The sequence below is a fragment of the Dermacentor silvarum genome, chromosome 1, assembly GCF_013339745.2.
Source record: "Dermacentor silvarum isolate Dsil-2018 chromosome 1, BIME_Dsil_1.4, whole genome shotgun sequence".
Taxonomy (NCBI): domain Eukaryota; kingdom Metazoa; phylum Arthropoda; class Arachnida; order Ixodida; family Ixodidae; genus Dermacentor; species Dermacentor silvarum.
The window spans coordinates 227,161,227-227,177,813 of NC_051154.1; the positions used below are offsets into that span (position 1 = coordinate 227,161,227).

A 16,587-nucleotide genomic window follows, 5' to 3' on the forward strand; every position below is an offset into this window, starting at 1 on the left:
CAGTAGGGAACTGCGCACCAACAATTCCTATGACAGCGATTCAGATTTTTTTTAATTAATAAATTCGTGCCAAGAAATGTAATTGCAGCAGAGACGTAATACCGTCCAAAGTTGCCGTTAATAGCCTCCTCTATATACAGCCGCACCTACGAGTTTCACAGTCACGAACGTCTCGACTTTTCTTTGAGGCTGTGGCAGGAGAGGATTTATAAAAAGCATAGACAGAGAAACTTCGCCGCTGGATGAGTAATTCGGCTCCAGAGGTGCCACCCTACAAGATGTAAAAATAAAAAATAAAATAAAAAAGAAGGGAAAGATGGAAAAACACGCCAGTATAAAGGCATCAACGGGCCTTGCATGAGTCTATAGGCGATGCGGCCGTTCTCTTGTGCGCGCGATTTGTGACAGGAGAGAATCGCAACAAATTAGGGACAAGGCTACAGTAGCGGGTGCGCTTCTCTAAAGACGCCTATTGGAGACTGGCTGGGCGCATTAGCAGCTCGGATTGAACAAATGCGTATACGAAGGCGAGAGAGAGCATGTCGACACAAAGATGAGTAGCAGCTGGCTGCACGCAGCACGTCGCGCGAGCGGAGAAAAAAAGAAAAGCAGATGGCAAGAGCGCGCCTATTGCGAGGTCACATCAATATATTGCCGAGGCGATGGCCAAAAAGCCGTTCCATCGCGTCTATGAGCTTCGCTTCGCCAGAACGACCTCCCTCCAAACGCCGGGTGACTGGCGCTTAGGAGGTATACACATTGATTAATTGAGGACCATTAACGTAAATCAAAACGAAAATACACAGCGCTTTCTTTGAATGATACATCAGCACACGAAACATAATAAAGAGAGTCAGTTTTCGGGCGCAATAAGGCATGCTGTGGGTAGCAAGTGTGAACGTTGCAAACGCGGTCATGCAAAAAATTGAGGACAATTCCTCAACGTCTTTTCTTAATTACTTTTCGAGAAAGGGAGATAGAAAGCGTCGAAGACCGGCATTAAAAAAAAAAAGAAGAGAGAAAGAAAGAAAAGTCGGGTCTTGTGCTACGCACACGCACTTACAAAATGGCTGAGCACATGTTTCTTTTGACCTGATTTTATGTACAAGCTCAGCTACACCGGTATTTCGGCCAGCGTGAGCATGAGGAACGCACCGAAGTTACTGCCGCAGTGCTATGAGAAGCCTCGGAACACTTCCCATGGGATAAAAAATTATTAATTATTTAATTAAGATATCACTTCAACAAACGACGTCTATTGTTAACGCAGGCCCTTTATTCAGATAAGCATGTACGTGCAACTCTATAGGCCAGGAAGCCAGACAGTATCGAACATAGCAACAAATAACACAAGCTGTGAATGTAAGCTTTAGCTATACATAAGGTCTGCCAAATAAGGGTTATATATGCCACAGATTATATTATACAACGGCCCTGGTTCTACACGTACTTAATATTCGGCTCGTATACAATCTACAAAGAGCGTGCTCGCAATAAAAAAAACGTAAATCGCTCCGCTCTCGCAATCTACTCGGCGGTATACACGCCGTACACGAACTTGAAAGAGTTATAGTGCTCTAAATCATACAAATACACATTTATCTGGCACTTTCCAATTCGAGCATCCGCGTCATCGGCGGCGCACCTATACGTGTTGCGAGGTGGTCTATAAGTCAGCCCAGCCAGGCCTATATATCGTCACCTATACAGCGCGCAGTGTGGGCGCCAAGCGACGCAGCGTATAAAGGAGATAGAACTCCGAGACCGCCCAGAAATGCAACAAAAAAACGTTGCCCGGCGCCACTGGTCAACACCCCAGATAAAATCGAACGGGGAGGGAGGAGAGGAAACACCACAACAACGGTGCCACACGCGATACAAAGGACGCTTACATATAGCGGCGCCCACCGACCAATTCAACGCGAGACAAGCGACGCGCGCGCTACAAAAGGACCCGCATGCATATATACACCGCCCGGGTCGTCACGGGGCCGGCCCACGTGTGTACGCACGTACACACAGACGGACGGACGGACGGACGATGAACGCGCGAGGACGCGAGCGTTGGCGACATAAAGGAGCGCTCGCCGACTGCGCCACCGTGGACCACCACCGCCACCACCACGCACAGCGGCGCGCAGCTCACGCTCTTCCTCATCGGCGCTTCGACAGTGCGCGCAAAAGGACATCGCGCGCGGCCGTATATACCATAGAGACGACGCCCCTCGTCGTGGCCATTACTGCGGGACGCCGCGGCCATCGCGGGACAACGGGAGCACCAATCGACACAACGCGGACCCGGGCAACAATGGGGGTCCCCGCGCAATAACAATAAACACGCAACCGCGCGCTGCGCCTGCCCGGTTTCCCGATGCCGCCTGTTACGCCGCGTTGGCGGCGCGCTGCGCGGGGCGTCGTCGTCGTCGCCCGCCACGGCGCTCACATGCACACATATATACACGAATATATAATATACATACATGCGTGGCAGTAATTTGCCTTTGTGGTAATCAAACGCAGCGCGCCGGCGTCGTGATGCGGTCTGCGCGGCGTGGCGCGAATGACCTAAATGCAAGCGCGCGGCTTCGATTTTCGATCAAATAGCCGGCGCTCCAAAGGAGGCGAGATGCGGCCGCGGTCGGCCCTGTAGAGTCCGCCAATATACGTACGTATCTGCGCGCCGCTCGACGAATCCCATTCCCCTCGAATTAATGCCCAGTTCTTCTTGCCTTCGTGACGTCTGCCAAATAGTGGGCAACGTCGCTTTCGGCCAACGACCGGGAAGAGTGCGACTCACGCGGGTCGTTGCGCTCGCGTTGCCTTGCAAGCATGCGGACGGGATGAACGTCGTGGCAGGATGTCACTTCCCGTCAGGAACCGACGCTTTTGTCAACAGCCTTTTCTGCGGGGATACCGCAATGTTTTCGTAAGGGAGCCAAGTCGCGACGCTGCAAAAGTAGCCATATTCCTCCATAAGTATATATATATATATATATATATATATATATATATATGCTTCCATACAGTGACTAAATTTATATGCAGTGCTTAAATTTCAACGGCGCAGAAGCTAATCGGACTGCTTTTAAAAGGTAGCGTATACAGTCACGTATACGGGATAGGCAGACCTAACTGCGCTTTTCTGGACTGCGAAAACCGTCAAAGAAGGACGACGCATTCCACGAGTATGCGACATCGCCAAACTATACCTTCAAACATCCGTTATTAGCTGCTCCTCAGCACAACTGAACAGTGAAGCTTCGCCAGCGCGCGCGTCCGAGAGAGTGTATATATATATATATATATATATATATATATATATATATATATATATATATATATATATATACCGCGGCCGCAGATGCGTGCGGACTGTACAGCGGAAAAGGCGGCGGCTGCGAGGATCATGCAGAGCAGGCCGTCAGCCATGGGCAGGAAGGGCGTCGAAAAAACAGCAGCGCACAATGAAGGTGACCGGACCTGCCGAGCCGCTATACTCGACAAAAGGCCGGGCACGCACACACGACGGCCGACTGCTGCAGTCGGTACCACGTGCGCACAAACGCACGGGGCACGCAGCAAGCGATTGAGCATCGGCAGTCAGCGATGGGCACAACTGCGTTGCGTCCAGCCGGAAATCGCCAGACGGGATATATACGCACGAACGCGTCGGGGGGGAAAAAAAAAGCGCAGGTAACGTCAACTGGGGACTGGCGCACCTTCGCTTCTGTATACGTACGTGAAATTAAAGGACGTATATGGTGCCACGCAGGATCTCAAGGTATACCACTGCGAAACTCAGTGGCGCACTTTATTCGTAGGCCATTCACGTTTTTAGGTTATAAACGCCTCCTACTTCTTCTTAAGGTTAATAGAAACAGTCACGACTGCGTAAATTGAATCCGCTTTGCTCTTCGCTTTCGCAGAGTGCACGCGGACAAACGACGCAACCGGATGAACACGTCGGTGTGTTGCGTGGTTTTTCTTCCTTTTTTTTCGTCGACCTTCTTCCGTCGTATACACGACTATAAGATGAGCCATCAACAAGCCCAACGAAATCTCATGTTATTTGCCCAAACGGCACTAAAAGGTCGAGGACAACAGTCGTGAAGATATATAAGTCGGTTGACCTATAAACGCGTCATCTTATTAAGGGCCGGCTGCAGGACTGCAAGCACAATATATTTCAGGGGTATAGAACTACAGTGACGAACCAAGAAGGCTTAGATATCCGCCGTCAAATCTTCGGGTAAAGGACAAACGAATTCACCCCATTTCGTTTTAGCCTTCAGCATAAAGCGCTCCGTGGCTTTTGGATTCACCACTTCGCGCCGACATTACTACAAGTTTCCGCCTATAGGTATAACCGTTACACCGTTTCACCGCGATACAGCAGACAGACGGAAATCTAAAACGGGAACTAAATGCCATAAGTACAAGTGCCGTTGTTGCCATCCTACGCAATATGTGTAATCTCGTTTAATGTCTGTCTTTGTGCACCTCGCAGGTCCCAACCTTAATGTCATGTACGTAATGTTTACGTTCATGCACTACACCGTTCACAAGCTTGTGCCGAAGTGCATAAACATCAGTTCACGCGCACTGCGAGATGTCAACGCAGTGACATCAGGAGGACGCATATACGTTTGTCGGGGCTAGAATGGTGAGGACAGGTGCATGGCAGGAAAAAAGTGCGACGGCTAATACAGGGGCGACGTCGACGATTTTCTTTCCCGTTTCATATACCTGCGTCTCTGGCCTATTGGAAACTGGCTGGCGCGTGCGTTCGCGAACACGTGTTTTCGGCCACACGTGTTCTCGCCCGTACTGGACGGCGTTGCGCGCACGCCAATCGTCTCAAAGAGCTACTTGACGTTTCGACGAAAGAAGTACGCGTGCGATCACTAAAGGAGAGAGAGAGAGAGAGAAAGAAGCGATTATGGCCTAATGGTTAGAGCATCGGGCTGTTTCGCTGGGAGATCGAGGTTTGATCCCGTTATCGGACATGTAGTTTGTTTTATTTTATTTTCGTGAACCATTCAGCAGCGGTACCAGCAAAGCACGTACCCACGACGAGAATGTTGCAAAAGTTGTAATTTCAGAGCAAATGATGAATGAATGAACTTTTATTTCCCTTTTTAAGAAAGGGGAGGGGCCGGGGGGGAGAGAGGGAGGCCTGTGTGCTCCAGTCTTAGCACCTTGTGCTGCCAGACGTCCGCCTACCAGTCGTGGTAGGCCTCCGCTACCTCCTCAGCCCACCTCAGGACTCGGTCCTGCAGGGTGGGATCGGAGCTGCGCTGGGCAGTCTCCCACAGCTCCTCGCTACTAATTAATGGTTTGAGGTTGCGGGGGGGGGGGGGGGGGTATATTTGATGGGGCATTTCCACATTATATGGGAGAGATCTGCTGTTTGGACAGGGCAGAAGCGACACTTGGGTGTCGGGCATGTGTCGGGAAAGAATAAGTGCAAAGTGCGTGGGGTAAGAAAAGTGCGAGTTTGTAGTTGGCGCCACAATATTTCTCTCTGGCGCGTGCTCGACACAGAGAGAGGTGGATACGTGAGGCGTTGGTGTTTGTAATGTGTGCAAATTTCATGGAATGTGATGAGTGCGTCTTTATTGGTCTGTTTTTGGGAGTCATTGGCTTCTGGGGTAAGGCCCACATTTCCGTCCACTCGGTCCGTGAATCCTCGAGCAGCGGCATGAGCCATTTCGTTGCCTGGTAGTCCTTGATGTGCTGGAGTCCAGATGAGAGCGATGTAGTTTTTCGGCGGGTGAGCGACTAGTAGAGAGTGCGCGAGGTTTGTAATGTAGCCGCTACTGAAGTTCCGGATAGCAGTCTTCGAGTCACTGATGATGACATCACAATCACAGCAAATACTTCGTTCAAGCATGCGGTGTAAGCGGCATGCTGGTGCAATGAAGTTATGCATTCTGCCACCGTCGTCCTGTACATGTGACACTTATTCATCACTGCAAGTTGACGCTATACATATAGGCAGCGTTACCGCGCTATTTGTTTCTTATTTATCAAAACCAGGGTTCTAGATACTTCCTGCGTATCTCAATCAGTATCGCAAGTAATATAACAGGTAGTAGATATTATCCGTCAGGCTGCAACGTTGAGAACACCGGTGTGTTAAATAGAGTAACGAAGGTTGCGCTTAGAGGGCAACTGCAATGAAAACTTTATTTGGGCTAAATTGGTTATAATCGAGGTACTATATGCTATCGAAGCAATCTTGAGAAAGATGCAGGGCTGGTAAACGGCTATTTGAACGCGATAGCGTTTAGGGCCCCATGTCGCAGAAAATCCGGCGTCGGCAACCGGCGTGTGATCGCGGGTGGCGGAGAAAATGATCCAACCACATCGACCGCACAGGCCCTCCACGTGGTGCAAGGTTTTGGTGAACAAAAATTGAATTTCTCACAGTGAAATCCGTCAGAAAAATGGTAAAGTACGACTTTACCATTCGGCGTCGGATTCGCCGTGGGATTGTAATTTGAATGTGCGAGAAAACCTAATTCTGCTACGAGAAAGCTGAAACATTTCTACCAGACCTGCGCGCGTCGGGGCAATAGCAAACAATTAACAAAATAATAAAAAAGGTGCTAGGGCCTTCACATTTTAATATAAGACCACTTATATTGCCCCTGAAAAAACGTCTTTCCAGCAATGCATTTCAGTTTAAAAGTGAAGCCGACTTTAAGGGGATCGGTGTAAGCTTGGTCTTTGTAAGCTGGCTTTCCCACGTTCAGTGTTGCAGTGAATGAAGCCTACTTGCCGTATGCGAACGATGCGATGCGAAACGGTCCCGATAACGCTATCGCGTTCTACTCTTAAAGGCAAAGGTTAAGCGTCCTCCAAGTTTTCTTTTTTTAATTCCGAACCTTTAAATGGTACTTTAGTGGATGACGTAGCAACTGGTGGCTAGTGGTTCCAAAATATGACCTCAGATATTTCTAGGACTTAGCCTCCGAGATTCCAGAAGATGGCATCCGAGAGCTTCAACGCGCTGCGGGCGCTGCCAGATCACCGAGGTCATGCCCAGGCGTCGCGATGGTTCTCGGCGTTCATGGTATCCCATCATTTCCGGCAAACGGTAATGGCGTCACTTTTCAATGCGTAAGCATTAGGAGTGTCAAAGTGGAAAAAAAGTGTATGTGTGAGAAGCCGGTCACGTGGTAGAGGTAGAGGAGTAGGGAGAGCTTAGAAGAGCGTGAATATATATATATATATATATATATATATATATATATATATATATATATATAACTGTCGTTGTTTACAGAGCTAACAGATCATGTGCCAACAGACTGCGCTTGAAAAATACAACCAAATTAAGGACTGGCTATTTCGCAACTAGCATGTCGACACTGTCTGCAGGCTGCTATTTGAAAGATAAATGGTTTTCAATACTTTTATTAAAACTTCACTCTCTCATTGAAGCCTTCAGAAGATGCTGAAACATTGTTTTCTGCAGTAAAGGTATTTTCATGGCTGTACACAAAACAGAAAAAAAAGACAGAAGTGGTCGAGCCAATTGTCATCTCAAATAGTCATGAAAAATCAAGATTGCCTGAAATCCACAATCACAATCTGAAAACTATTTATGAATGGTAAGTATATGTAAGGTGCTTATTCTGGATGCACTACATAGGTGAAAGAGTATGCACATCCATTATAACACCATCGACAGTGTTCACTCACAATGCTGACAAGGGTATCACGTCCAAATTATTTCGCTTAATTACCAACAAAAATTAATAACAGTGAACTTATAATTAAAGATATGAACACTTTCTTGTTTCATCTATAGGCAGCCAGCAGAAGCTTTATCAGGCCTACAGTAACTGGAGTATTTCGTGTTAATAAAAAGAAGGAGAGGTGGAGGGGGGTACAATCAAAACGCACACAGAATGCATGCCTGCGCCTCGAACATAGAACACAGTAACATCAAGATAAACTTGGGCACAGACTCTTAATTATGACAGACTTCTGTCACACTTTCTAGAAAAGGGAGGTGGGGTGAGGGGAACATAACCATGACTAGTGCACAACCTTTTCCCATTCAACCTGCGGCCTTCAGCAGTGCAACATCCTCCTCAACAAGCACAACATTGATGTTCACTTCAGCTGGACCATTTCTGTTACACAGCACAACTTCTGCGATGTCTTCATAACCCGCGCGCCTGTGAACCTTCTTCTCCCCAATGCGAGAAACGTGGAAGCCAGTCTCCTTGACACTCCAGTGACATATACATATATATATATATATATATATATATATATATATATATATATATATATATATATATATAGTGCAACTGACAGTGGTCTGCTCCGGACCAGCGTCAGTTGCCCTTCGCTACTCCAAACGAAAAAGAGGCTGGACGTGTGTCGACTGATCTCCTGAACGACGCTTTGCACTGAACGAGTCTTAAATCATGGATCCGGGACCTCAGAGGTGTGCGACGTAGTGCTAACGCATTTCTCTCGCAGTTACCGCTAAATCGCCCCTGATTTTTTTTTATAACTTTCGCTATCAAGACCATCTATTTTTCCGAGCTTTTTGTGACGTATCCACTCGTGTTTAAAAAGTCTTTTTTTTTTTTTTTTTTTTTTTTTGCACACAGGCTGCTCTATATATCGCCTTTTCGGGCGGCCCAACATTTCGTTGATGTTGACCTTCAAAGATGTGGCCCATGACCATGTGGCCACTTCGACGAATGCCACACAAATTTTTTTAAATAATAATAATCCCTGCTCCGTGCGCGGCGCGCCTGAAATTTAGGCCTTCCTCACTATGGCCTCCGAGATCGAGCGGCGCACGCGCTGCTCGATCTCCGAGGCCATGCCATCACTCATACAATCGAAACGTTCACTTCTCAGTAGCTTCCAGCCAGAGTTTCTGCGACAGATGTTTCGAGGCACCCTACCTTGTTGTCCCATAGCGGATGATCTCCGACGGAGCTATAGGACGTCCAAAGCCTTGGGCTCACGGTGGCATCGTTTCGTGTCTTCAGCTGGGTGTAGTGCTGCATGAAAGAGAAAACACAGACGCAAGTCACGAAACGTGAATGAAAGTTTCATGTTTTTTCTTCTTCTTTTTCCTGTCCCACTTAATAGGCAGCTTTAGAAACAGCACCCCCAACCATCTCCGAGTATCCAAAGCTCCACGCCCTGCTCGCGTTCTTTTTGTACTCCTTTTGCGTTCCTTTGTGTGGCCGGCGGTTTACGTCCCCTAACTTTGGATGTGCAAAACCTAAAACTGTCTAATGACATGACGCTCGTTCTAGCAACGTCAAAACTATAGAGAAGCCACACTCGAACAGTGCAAAAGCTCCGGCAAACGCAGACAAGAAGCGCGCGGCTACGCGCTCAGCAAAACGATGTCGCGACAGACAATGCGAAGCCCGCATACCCCACTTAAATATGCCGCAGTAAATATGTGAATATTAAACAAGCTCGCTTCGACACCACACAAAACAACAGGCGCAGAGGATGAGGAGCTATATAGTACATATACGGTTCAGAGTCGACCGTCGACAGAGCTATACAACCCGGCTTTCAGTTATCCGTTAACCATCGCCGTGCTCGTCCGTGACTGCTGTTCTGCGCGTGGTTAAATGGATCGTTCTCCAGTGAAGGTTACCGCCAGTAGAATCTGAACCACGGCGGCAACCAGTGTGTACACGTGCGCGCTTCGTGTGGCGCGTCGAGACGGCTATATAGAAGTGAATGCCGACGTATACGCCTCGAGAAGTTTATAAAATCGAGCCGATCCGACACTTGAGCAGTCTGCTTCGGGGGACGATAAATGCTGCTAATGAACGCCGAGCAACTATACATACGGGCGAACAACGCCGCCCAACATCACGTCCCGACACCAAACACCGCCAGCCTATACGTGGAAGTCCGCCGCCGCCGACGTCGAGGGTCGCTGACGAGCCGCGCATCGGTATGTGGACGGACTCCCCCCGCGCCCGGTGTTTACTGCGCATCACTCGTTTTGGATTTGTTGGACCGTGAATTCTAATGATATACATTTCTATTTCTACGTAACTGTATGGCAATTTTGCTTGTACCAAGAATCTAGGTGCGTTTTTTTTTTCTTTCTTGAACTATACAAAAATTTTAAAATCGCCTGGGGCAGGATAGTGTAATTCTGGCCATCGAGCTGGATTACTCGAAGCGGCAGACATTACTCGCACGAAAAATCGAAATGCAAAATCGATTAATCCACACATATTCACTAATTAACTTTTTTAATTAAATACGTTACGGCACATATTGCAATTTACGTAATGTAATTTGCGAGGTATGTCCATTTGGAACGACTTCCAAGTATCGCACGGGTTTCGATATACAGGGTGATCCTTTTTAAGTTTTATGGAATTTTTAAAAATAGCCTGTTGCAGATAACATAATTCTAGTCCTTCAGCTGGATTATTATGGAAGGCGGACATCCACGAGAAATAAGCGCACATTCACCTAATCAACAAAAATCCACTAATTATCTGTTGAATTATTTACCTCACGGCAAATATTGCAATTTACGAATTGCAGCCGGTGAGTTTGCAAGGCGTATCCACTTGGAATGAATTTCCAGAAGGACACCAGTTTGGAGATATGCGCCATCAAACTCGCCGTCAAGATGCACTGTTGTTACACCTTTTTAACAAAATGCTGTTTTATACATTGAAGCACAAAAGTAACTGGAACGCCCATGTATTTCGTTCCACACTTTGGGAAATAATATCTCTAAACTGCAGGAGCCTTCCTGGAAATTCATTTCAAGTGGATACGTCTTGCAAGCTCACCGGCTACAATTCGTAAATTGCAATGTGTGCTGTAAAGCAATAATTTGAAAAGCTAATTTGTTAATTTTATGTAAATTTTTACAATTATGCATTTTGATTCTCGTGCAAGTAATGTCCACCTGTTAGGGTAATCCAGGTCAATGACCCGAATAATGCTTTCTGCCACAGGCAATATTTAAAAGTTCTGCATGGTCTAAAATACACCCGGTATAATTTACAGCTACAGTTACGATTGCATATCTGAACTGTTCTGCATGGTTACCCCTGTTCCTTGCGATTACCGCATTCATACCTATTTAGTTGTCTGAAAAGAATCACGGCTATCAGTTAGCAATACTAGTTTGCTTCATTTCAATACCTCATTAAGTTTTTTTTTTTTTTTGGGGGGGGGGGGGGGGCGGGGGGGGATGTGTCGTTCACGACGGCGACTGCCGCGAAAGCCAGGCACCGGACCTTTTATGGCACTGCTCAGGAGAAGCTCCGACCCTGGGTCGGAACACTAACATTCCGACTCTTTCAGTCAAGCAGGCGAAGCACGCATAGCATGGCGAGCCGTAAAAATAACCTCTTATTTAATTACAAAATGTTTTCTAACAAGTCCCCCCCCCCCCCAAAGAAAAAAAAAACGGTGCAAGGCTTATAGTTTGTTGCCCCCCTCATGACCTCACGCCATACCTTCATCCGGTTACTGGTTTCAAGTCATTACTGGTTCGTTTCGCCTAAATTTGCTAATTTTCTGTATACGAATAGCGATGAAAGTTGGCAGGTGGTTCAATGTGTCCACTGTTGCGTCTCCTTCTCTGCTATTAAAACCACCATGCAGAAAAAAACAAAAGTCAAAAGAAGAAAAAGATTATCGAGTTTCATGTAGACACGGTCCCAGAACTGTACATATAGCCGAATGCCACCTTACAGGAACGCTACGTCCATGCTAACACTATGCTTACAAGCATCGAAACGCTTGGCCACTATGGCGACCCTCCCGTAAGAAGACGACGAGGGAGCAGCGCGTGACCCGGACAAGGCAGAAGAAGAAGACGACGTCGAGACGTCTGACTCGTTCTCTTCCTCCTTCTCACGTCCCGCCTCGTGAAGTGCACAAGACAACGAGGCTTCGGAGAACAGGCCTGCTATGAAATGAAATTTTATCCATCTCTCCGCAGTCATACATCACCGGACCATCTTGTTTTGGCTTAAGGTACTTCTCTATTCACACAGCAGAAGATAAGCTGGGATGTTTAGTATAATCATGGTGTACTTCTATATAATACAGGGAGTTCAATATTTCGACGTTAGTTCTTTTAAAATACGCTTCTAGTTGTACACCTGTCTTCGCCTTCACGTATTATATAGTACACATGCGGTCAAAAGTTTAGGGGATATGGCGCCAAAGCAAACAAGACCTATTCTTTTTTTTTTCTTCTTTTTTTTTTCTTTCTGGCGTTCTTGCATGCAGCCCAGAATTGATGTGCGCAATTTTCGTCCAGCGACGTAGTGCACCCTTAAGTTTCAGTCAACGCGACCAATCGCGACAGCCGCATAACGGTTTCGCCGGCCAACGCACGGGAAGCCGCTCACTCCTCGCGCCAAGCCTGAATGCTGGCTTCGCGACGTCCGGGAATCCAACAGTACGGCATCGCGACCGGCCGCCCAACACCGACTTGGAAAACGGAGACAAATAAGTCATCGGGTTAGTGTGACAAGGCGAGCACGCACACGCACAAAAGAAATATATTGCGCTAGAGCGCAACGGGAACGTGCCCGGCATCGCCAAAGGAGGGCGGGAGGGCGCGACGAGTCCGCCAGGCAACGGTGGTGCGTATAAGGACGTACGCGATCGGACGGTGTGAGCGCGGAAACCGGTCGACGAAAAAAAAAAAAAAAAAAAAAAAAAAAAAAAAAAAAAACGACCGCCAACAAGGCAGCCTTTCCCCACCCACACCGACATCCTAACCAGACTTTCGCCTTTCTTGTTTTCTGTTCTAATAGAACAGAATAGACGGCAGCTATACAGCGAGAGAGCTGCTCGTTCCAGCTGGCTGCTCGTAAACCCGGAGATCGCGGAATGAGTTTTCCTCGCCACCGCGGAGACGACTCTTTTTCGGCGGCCCACTAGAAAGTTCTGCGGCGCCGCCACCGCCGCTGGGTGGTTTTCCTCGGCGGGACCGCGGGCGCCGGCTCGGTGCAACAAGAAGAAAGTGCACTGCACGGGCCGCACCGCTCAGCGAAGAGCGCGAGCAACCGTATTCGTCTCTCGGCCGCCGTTTGCGGCGAAGGGTCTTAACGGGACCGCTGTTTCTCGGCCTTCCTTCCTCCCCGCGGCCTCCCGCCGCGTTGCGAGACAGTCCTGCGGCGACGCGTCGCTCCCGTATGACGCGCCACACGAGTACGCGTCCTCTCTCGTTCGAACGACGACGCGCAGTTGCACCGTGCGACCCGGCTTGTTTTATTGTCCGCGGCCCTTCTGGTCCCCCTCCCCCCATTTTTAGCCCCGCGAAATTTCTGACGTTCCAGGGTAACGCACGCGGGACATCCCGAATAGCCACCCAGGTTGACGAAGTTTTCTCACGCTGTGAATTGAGGGGCCGCACCGAGTGTAACTTCCGGTACGGATAACGGTGCCAATCCGGCGCACAGAGTTACGTCGACAACCGTGCGCCTCGAGCGACCGGGGTATATAGTAATCGGTTCTTCAAATACGCCCGCTTCAGTGGCGACCTATAGCGACTGCTTCTGCAGTCAGCACGCTGAACCAGAAGCTCCTTATAGCGGGGCTACGCGGTGGGGCATTCAATGTTTCTGGAGACAGCGGTCCAAGCGCTTGAACATAGGTATTGGCTGCAATTGAAACACTATCGAGGCTATAGCCTGGTGGCAGGCCTGGCATGCTACTCTAAATAAGGGAAAAGATAACGTGGATCACACAGTGGAAATGGCACAAACAAGCCCAGCCGGTTAAAGCAAATTGGTCCTGTTGTCCTGAGAAAAGCCACGAAGCACATTTGCTGCGTGCAACCGGTGTTTCTGCACGAGCCAAGAACGTTTGAGGAATCGAGTCGCGATAGTCATGTATAGCGCAGCCTTCAGAGATCTAATCAGCGGGCGTGTACACACAGAACTTGCTGCAAGTGGTCCAGAACGTCACACGTATAATGGCGAGCATGACTGCTAACTTCAATATGCAAGTACTGTAACTGCGCGTTCAAACGTTCCACGTGTAAGTACTCGTCCGCTTCGAGAAAAGACTCCCATTATTCCGCAATGCAAACTTAATGCATTACAGGAAAACGCTTCAACAAGGGGCTATACAAACAAAATACTGGCGACAGTTATAAGCACAGGCGTGCACCTCTATAGTATCACAAGCTTCTATTGTGCGTCCGTCGTTATTCACTGATGAACGTTCTATATGACGAATACATGTTCGAAGAGAGAGTTTCTTCAAAAAAAAAAAAAAAAAAAAGAACAGAAGAAGAAGCTGCTCCAAGTGAATGCGATGATAAATGAAATTATACACACAGGACATGCACACTTAAAGCGCACCAACACAATACATAGTATTACAGTATATCTCGTGGAGACGAGTGCCGTACACAACAATTAAAAGCGCATTCGTAGCGCGGGACAGGCGGCACTAGTCCGTGGTCCTTGTATGTCGTAGATCAATGTGTCCTGAGGTACATACATCTAGTGCGGCCATCCTTTGGAGAGCTAAGAGGCTGCAATTGTAGACTAAGCTGTGTCCTCTCGCACATTGCACGCAGGGCACAGTCTCGATCCTACCCACACGATTTTACACGAGAAGTACCTTCTATAGGCAACGTTCGCGAATACGGTGCACGATGCCAAATTGGCACATTATAGGTCGCAAGTGCGAACAGGTGTATGCTGCTTTACTTCGCGTCGGTTCCGATAGCACGCTGTGAGCGCCACGCAACAGAAAGCACAAGCAGCCGAACCGTCACTCTTATAGAATAAAGTATCGGGATTCGCTCAGAGAAGTTGCTGGGTGCTGAACTATAGCAGCGCAGCCAGCGTGTGAATTATGCACTACGACGCTATTAGAGAGACGACATTGCAGTGTAGCGCTGTGTCGCAACGCACAGGCATTGGTGTTCAAGCAGTTGGTGTCATATTGACGAGCTGGTCATTGGCGCACGGCGACTTTAGAGAAAATAGAGCTTCACACGAGTCTGACACAGACTGGCTGCTTAAAGATATAGATGAAAGCTTCCCGCAGAGCAGCCAGCGCCGTGACAGTGGCACAAGTCCTAAGGATTAGCTTAGCGAATATAGTAACATTAAATGCTGGGGTTTTGCGTGCCAAAACGACCATATGATTACGAGGCGCGGAGTATTGCGGGAGACTCAGGAATAATTATGACCACGTGGGGATCTTTAACGTGCACCCAATTCTCAGCACACAGGCGCGTTTTTGCATTTAGCGCTAATCGAAATGCGGCCGCCGCGGCCGCGGGATTTGATCCATCGACGTCATGGTTAGCAGCGCAACGCCCACTAAGCCACCACGGCGGGTAGCGAATATACAGTAGTGCCTCTTGATAGAACTCACACAACTATATATACAGGGTGTTTCAACGAACACTTTGAACAATGTTTAAAGGTTGCCTGCGGCAGATGGCACAATTCTAGTCCATGAGTTACTTGCAGACGGACATTACTTGAAAAGGCGGACATTACTTGAGGCGGACATTACTTGAAAAAAATGGAAATGCATAATCAACTAATTAACAAAAATTAACTAATTAAGTTGTTAACTAATTACCTTATGGCCCATATTGCAATTTACAAATTATAGCCGTGGAGTTCGCAAGTCGGATCATCCCACTTGGAACGAAATTTCAGGATGACACCAGTTTGGAGATATTAATTCCCGAACTTTGCGGAGAAATGTATTGGCGTCCCAGTTACTTTTGTGCTTCAATGCACAAAACGACGTCTTATTAAGAAAGTAACTGCAACGCCCATGCATTTCTTCGCAAAGTTCGGGAATTAATATCTCCAAACTGGTGTCATCCTGAGATTTCGTTCCAAGTGGGATGATCCGACTTGCGAACTCCACGGCAGAACGACGTTACCGGAGCAAAATTTCGGCAGAACGCATAGCACGATAACTGTGGACGGTAATGTGATTACCATTGAAGCAATGTAGCGACACAACGCATTGCCACCGCCGAAGCGCGTCACGTATGAGGCGTGTACTGCGCCGAGACTCCACTATCGCGCTTCCCTTTGGAGAAGCTGATGCTGACTTAATGGCATCCCCTTTGAAACGGGGCGGTGACAAATATTCGCCTAGCCTGCTTGATGTAATCAGGTATGCTATGCATATTTTTATCTAGCATTTTTGCATATACACCTCATTAATCTTCTCTCCTCCCCCCCTTAAAAATCTACCTTGTACGGCTACCTATGACTGTAGGGGATCCGGTCGTATCACTCTCTTCCCTGCTTTTATTTTTTTGTCTACCAGCATTCTAAACGTCTCTTGCTTATCTCGACTGATGACTGGTTGGTGCTTCCGTCCACTTTAAACCCAAGCGCATCTGGAAGGTGTACGTTACCTACGGTTCTCACTGGGTGAATCCCTTCGCATTCCATTAGGAAGTGCTGAGTCACTTTGAGCGGCCATGCCCGGACCACGTGCAAACGCATGGGAAACGGCGTGCCTAACGATCTCGCTCGTCAACATGAACAGACGTGTCCGTCGCGTGGGTCCAAGGAATGTGCGAAACCTGCCGTG

General features: G+C 48.0%; 1 protein-coding gene across 1 annotated transcript in view; it reads right to left on the minus strand.

Annotated features, from left to right (window-relative positions):
- Positions 1 to 16,587, minus strand: part of LOC119436857 (uncharacterized) — a 334,612-nt gene that overhangs the window by 232,190 nt on the left and 85,835 nt on the right. The window contains exon 2 of the mRNA XM_037703866.2: positions 8,940 to 9,038. Coding sequence (XP_037559794.1) covers positions 8,940 to 9,038 — 99 coding nt within the window. The remainder of the gene's footprint in view (positions 1 to 8,939; positions 9,039 to 16,587) is intronic.